The sequence below is a fragment of the Henckelia pumila genome, chromosome 1 (genome assembly GCF_033568475.1).
Source record: "Henckelia pumila isolate YLH828 chromosome 1, ASM3356847v2, whole genome shotgun sequence".
Taxonomy (NCBI): Eukaryota; Viridiplantae; Streptophyta; class Magnoliopsida; order Lamiales; family Gesneriaceae; genus Henckelia; species Henckelia pumila.
Window position 1 is genome coordinate 63,727,604 of NC_133120.1, and position 7,027 is coordinate 63,734,630.

Consider the following 7,027-nt stretch of genomic DNA (forward strand, 5'->3'; position numbering starts at 1 on the left):
GAATAATATATAAAAGGGCATAAAACACATTAAAAATTATTGGAAATAACAAATATTAATGAGCTATATAAAATGAAATAAAACACACTAAAAATTATTTGAAATAACAAATATTAATGAGAAGAAATTTGAGTAAAGTCACAAAATAAAATAAAATACATTAAAAATTATTGGAAATAACAAATATTAATGAGAGGACATTTGAGTTTGACTAATATATAAAATGACATAACACATTAAAAATTATTGAAAATGACAACAATATTAATTATTAAATGAAATAAATAAGGATAAAATTAATTATATAATTTATATTAAGAATTATTTGCTTAATTAATTAACTAAATAATAATGGTAAAAAACACGTGAATAGATTTAATTAATTAATATTGAATAATATATAAAAAGACATAAAACACATTAAAAATTATTGGAAATAACAAATATTAATGAGCTATATAAAATAAAATAAAACACACTAAAAATTATTGGAAATAACAAATATTAATGAGAAGAAATTTGAGTAAAGTCACAAAATAACATAAAATACATTAAAAATTATTGGAAATAACAAATATTAATGAGAGGACATTTGAGTTTGACTAATATATAAAATGACATAAAACACATTAAAAATTATTGGAAATGACAACAATATTAATTATTAAATGAAATAAATAAGGATAAAATTAATTATATAATTTATATTAAGAATTATTTGCGTAATTAATTAACTAAATAATAATGGTAAAAAATCACGTGAATAGACTTAATTAATTATTATTTAATAATATATAAAAGGGCATAAAACACATTAAAAATTATTGGAAATAACAAATATTAATGAGCTATATAAAATCAAATAAAACACACTAAAAATTATTGGAAATAGCAAATATTAATGAAAAAAAATTTGAGTAAAGTCACAAAATAACATAAAATACATTAAAAATTATTGGAAATAACAAATATTAATGAGAGGACATTTGAGTTTGACTAATATATAAAATGACATAAAACACATTAAAAATTATTGGAAATGACAACAATATTAATTATTAAATGAAATAAATAAGGATAAAATTAATTATATAATTTATATTAAGAATTATTTGCTTAATTAATTAACTAAATAATAATGGTAAAAAAGCACGTGAATAGACTTAATTAATTATTATTGAATAATATATAAAAGGGCATAAAACACATTAAAAATTATTGAAAATAACAAATATTAATGAGCTATATAAAATGAAATAAAACACACTAAAAATTATTGGAAATAACAAATATTAATGAGAAAAAATTTGAGTAAAGTCACAAAATAACATAAAATACATTAAAAATTATTGAAAATAACAAATATTAATGAGAGGACATTTGAGTTTGACTAATATATAAAATGACATAAAACACATTAAAAATTATTGAAAATGACAACAATATTAATTATTAAATGAAATAAATAAGGATAAAATTAATTATATAATTTATATTAAAAATTATTTGCTTAATTAATTAACTAAATAATAATGGTAAAAAAGCACGTGAATAGACTTAATTAATTATTATTGAATAATATATAAAAGGGCATAAAACACATTAAAAATTATTGGAAATAACAAATATTAATGAGCTATATAAAATAAAATAAAACACACTAAAAATTATTGGAAATAACAAATATTAATGAGAAGAAATTTGAGTAAAGTCACAAAATAACATAAAATACATTAAAAATTATTGGAAATAACAAATATTAATGAGAGGACATTTGAGTAAATTCACAATTTAACTCATATATTTATAGTAGTATAGATATAGATATAGATATAGATAGATATAGATATAGATATAGATATAGATATAGATATAGATAGATATAAATTATTATGAAATTAGTCCAAAAAAATAATGAGAAGAAAACTTCTTTAAGTAAATTGTGAAGGAATAGTGCAAAAAACTAATTTAAAAAATATATTTGCTGATAAATATCAATTATTATATTGTATTAAACTATAACTACTATCCAAAGTGTTGCATGTCAAGCCACACGCGTGGGGCGGGTGACACCGGCGCCAATCTTGAGTGTCACAACTCATGTTCAACATGCCTCGGAGATCAGAACATATAATCAGAATATTAATTCATTAAACTTGAAAATAAGATGTCTGACACACTTCAAAATAACAGCAGAAATTACACTAAACAATATTGTTCTCAAATGCAGCAGAACGGAATATAAAAACTACGTAACATAAACTAAAATGAGCATCGATTGATTTCTTCTTCTCTACCAGCCCGAGAACTAAGTTTGTTCACCCTCTTCAAACTTTTCTTCATTCTTATCTGAGACGGGGAGAGTGGATGAATGACGAGATTCACTCAATAAGCAGAGGAAATAATCCTCACGTACAGTTTTTTTTTAAACAGTTTTAATCCAAAAAACATAATCTTAACAAAATGATAGGTATAAACAGGCATCGAAAATTACTTACACGAGTCCAAAAATACGAACTACATATATATTACAAATTTCTTGGCTAATTGATATTAGTCCACTCTATTTTAATCTGCAAGGGATGAGGCATCAATCAGGAACGACATAAATCATGTATGTACCGATCGAGTATATACTCCTATCATTAGCTCATAACTTTCCAGTGCTACACAGAAACATACAAATACGGATTTTGAACTCCATATTTTAAACACATTCATATACTAAAATGGTCAGGATTAAATCAGATATGCAATATAAAAATAAAAGCATACTTACACTCGCTGGAAAAATTCTAGAGCAAGTTTTCAGAAATTCTGTTAGAGAGTTGCTAGACGAGCTTCTACCTTGTTGCCCAAGCTGTTTCCTTTCTAGACAAGTATAATGGAAAGGAAATTTGGTGTGGTTACAAATTTTATGTAAATTTTCTTCTAAAATTCATATGCTATTTATAGGGTATGAAATCTGAATGTTTCAGCTGAGATTAATTCCTCTTTGTATGTCCATTATATTCCATAACTCCAATTTAATACCTCGTTTAGTTGTTTACAAAAATATGGACTGTTCAGTCAATGCCTAGAGACAGGGATGGTCATCACAATGCAACTCAATAAAATTCATACCACATGAACACATAAGAATTATATAAATTCAAAATGTAATGTTGCAAAATATAAGATAATAAATATCTATAACAGTAATATTTAGCAATCAGTGTACTTGTAACTTCTATTTAGCATTCAGTTTCCATAGCCAAACATTATTCTGTTATAGGAATGAATAAAAAGGAGGTTACGAGAGGAGAATATTGAGTTGAAGACTTGATTTTCCATACATGTCCCCATCATATAAATTTTTTTACTATAATATGTATTTGATACCTTATGAAATATGATTTACAAGCACATATGAAGGGTTAGTTATGCCACTTCAAAGTTGAAATATCTGTATGCGACTTTCGCCAATCGTCTAACACCAAGTATGACAGAGATTTCTAGATTTACCAACAAGTTTTAAGGGGATTCTTATTTCAGGATCGGATAAAGTTTCTCCTTTGTGATTATCGCCAACTACCTAACACCAACAAGTACGACAGGATAATATCATGGTGAGCTTCTGTTGCTTGAACTATGTTTAAAAAATTTCAATCTATAAGATGAAATACAGCAACATACCGATGATTTTGCAGTGAGATGTTGGAAGCTGTGGGACATGAGTTTATGGAAGACTACTTCAAAAGCTGTGAATCTGTATTAGCAGAAAATGGTCTTTTCGTTCTTCAGGTAAGCAATGAAATTCATATTAGTGCTCATTTTAGTGCTTAATCATCAGCAAATTCACTCTCACTAATTACCTCTTCTAACTTGTATCGGTTCAATAATTACTTTCCATCCTTCTCTTGAAAGCTAATATCTCTTTTTAAGTCTTCACAAGTACACACACATTAATTGAATGGAATCAAACTATCCTAACTCACTGGTAATAATTTTATCTTCGGCTGATTCACTAAACATTGTAGTCGGGTGTAACGTGATGATAACAAACGTTCACATACATCTATATTCATCTTAAAACCTCTCCTTTTCATAGTCCAAAATTAAGGGTCATATACCATTATTGTGTTATGAACTCATCCACCTATTTCGTTTAGGCATATCATGTCAAATATTTATTGCTACGTATTTCTAACATTATAAATGGTTGGTTTTTTGCAGTTCATATCAACTCCTGATGAGAGGTACAATGAATATAGGCGCACCTCAGATTTCATCAAAGAATACATATTCCCTGGTGCATGCGTCCCTTCGCTTAGTCGAGTAACATCAGCCATGGCTGCTGCTTCAAGACTTTGGTAATATGTTTTTTAAACAGTTATTTCGAAACAATAATCTGAAAACTGACGAAATTTATTTATATTGCAGCGTGGAGCACCTGGAAGACATAGGAATCCACTATTATCAAACTCTAAGATGTTGGAGAAAGAATTTCTTGAACAAGAAAAGGTAAAAGAAGATGCAGCTGTTCGGTGTAAATTTCGACCTCAAATATCTTAGTGGGAACTTGGTGGCCTAGTGAATCTAGTTGTTCCAATATTTGCCGTTTGAACAATTTTTCATCGTTAACAAAGCTTTGGTTTTTTACCTGATAAAGTCGGCTACATGAATCTCTCTTCACCAGTGCACACTATTTGAATTGAATACTCTGATAAAGTCACTTAAGTAACACTCAATAAACTCATTTCAAGTTATTGCAACTTAAACATTTCAAGTCAATGAAGAGCATGCTTGAACCATCTGAAATGTCCAATTATAATTTAGTTTACTCCAATGTTATCTCTCTGATATGCTGCTAAATATTAATTTGATTAATTTGGCACATTCATCCATCTTAAGAGTCTTATAGACTTCTTCCTATTATTTTATCTTTCCATAACCAATACTAATTCTCATATAGTATGCTGTATAACTGATTTATAGAACTTCCTTATAACTTCAAAGATTTTCTGTAGCTTTGGATAATGCAATCTTGATAATGTTTGTTGATTATTTGATTCTGGGTTGTTAGTCAAATTCTTGCATTGGGCTTCGATGAAAAGTTCATCCGGACATGGGAGTACTATTTCGACTATTGTGCTGCTGGTTTCAAAACATGCACCCTTGGAAATTATCAGGTATGCCCTAAGATTCAGAAACAAAACACTACAGCCCAAGAGATTTCATACGTGACTTTCGCATGCAAAGCCAAGCAAAATTTGATTAAGAGAGGTGACTATCGATTTCTGTCCCCGTTGAGTTCGCCCTAATGTAATCAAAATATTTTAAAACATGAATACTGTTCTTATTTTATCGTGGACCGAGAGGGACGTGGTTAATTTTCTAGTGTGTTGAGGAGTGTCACTTGCCCTGCATCATGCCATTGGTACACTTTTGATGAACTTACAAGATTTTTATTTTGCAGATTGTATTTAGTAGGCCTGGAAATGTGGCTGCATTTGGTGATCCATACCAGAGTGTCCTTTCCATGTATGGACTGTAATCTCTATTGTCTTAAGATTGTGTTTCAAGTTAAAATAAGGCGACCAACAATGGGCAATTAATTATTTGGAGAAGCTTTCTGTTGATTCTCTGAGCTTTCATTTATTTTCTTATGGAGGTTGCATTCGAAGTAGAATGATAATAGTTTATCAAATCTTCTATCTCAAGTAAAACATTCGACTCGCATGTCATTTGAAATCAATCATAATTACTACTGAATGTTTAACATTGTGAAAGCAGATTTTTAAAATTCACTTTAATATAATGCATTAAAACAACCCAAGGATTTTGAATTCTAAATTTGAAATTTATAATTTCAAATCCATGAATCTAATACATTCTAATATCTCCCATTTAGCCTTAGTTAGCTCGAATGATGGAGTCACATTATAAAAGTATGTATGTATATTTTTTATCATGTTTATTGGACTAGAACTAGAATGGGGGGAGGTCTATAATTCCTTTTTTTTAAAAAAAAATAAAAATAAAAATAAATATATATAAAATGATAAAAATAATTTAAAAATATCAAATTTTAAACTAATCAACCTTTAAAAAAATTAAATTAAACCAATTCTCCCCGATTCTTGTACTTTTATTTTTATGAATTTAAGTACTCTTTGAATAGCTATATCTGAAATTGGAACAAAACAAAAATATATATACCACAAAAATTTTCATTTTAATTATGAGTAAAATGGATTTGAAATGTGGATTTAAAATCCATCAACTTAAATGCAACTTGAGATATTTATAGCCTTAAATCTTAATTTTTTTGAATAGAATTTCACTTTGTGTTGTGGTTGATCTTATGAAAGTTTTCTCCATAGGAAACTATAATTTTTTTATTTGTGTTTCTCACGTCATGACTGGGGAGATCACAATGACATTAATTTCGAATTTTAAATTAAACAAGAAGGCAAGACTCAGTACATAACCTCTAGAACAAATATATCTAACAACAAAATTCAAATATAGAAACAACATCTAAAATACACCATCATCGTCAGTCTCAAAACTGGTTTTGGGCATCCTCTTCAAATATTTTCTCGTTCTTATCTAGGGAAGAGATTTATGGATGAGTGTTTGAATAAATACACAGGAAATGGAGGTAGATCAAACATGATATAACATATATAAATATATAAAATTTCGAAAAATAGAACTTAGCAAATAGAAACATATTTTTTGTGCGAAATATTTCATAAAAATGTAACCACCGAATTGCTCTAATTTCATTCTGGATACTGATATCAATCTCTTATATGTTACTTCTCTAATTGTCAAGACTAGAATATAGGCCCGAATAAATTATATGAAAATCTCAGCATTGGTTTCACGTTGTTTTGAGGTTAGAACAAAATTCGTAAATTTTCATTCTACTTAGATTTCGAATCATGATAGTGTTCAAACAAATATTTTTTTGAAAGAAGATTATGCAGAATGACAACATGCTCAATGGATTTAAAGAATAATACATAATTTTAAAACT

General features: G+C 27.5%; 1 protein-coding gene across 1 annotated transcript; it reads left to right on the plus strand.

Moving 5' to 3' along the window:
- The first annotated feature begins 3,276 nt into the window (after window positions 1-3,276).
- On the plus strand, window positions 3,277-5,536 carry LOC140863668 (uncharacterized). Its single transcript, XM_073267260.1, has 7 exons — window positions 3,277-3,291; window positions 3,535-3,608; window positions 3,690-3,783; window positions 4,216-4,352; window positions 4,423-4,503; window positions 5,066-5,171; window positions 5,459-5,536. The coding sequence occupies exons 1-7, from the start codon at window positions 3,277-3,279 to the stop codon at window positions 5,534-5,536; spliced, it is 585 nt and encodes a 194-aa protein (XP_073123361.1).
- Window positions 5,537-7,027: the final 1,491 nt, after the last annotated feature.

Bases quoted from the DNA above. Each gene is read 5' to 3' on its own strand.
- LOC140863668 (XM_073267260.1), top strand. The intron at 4,504-5,065 runs GTAAAAGAAGAT...CTGGGTTGTTAG, and splicing joins AATTTCTTGAACAAGAAAAG to TCAAATTCTTGCATTGGGCT. The intron at 5,172-5,458 runs GTATGCCCTAAG...TTTATTTTGCAG, and splicing joins GCACCCTTGGAAATTATCAG to ATTGTATTTAGTAGGCCTGG.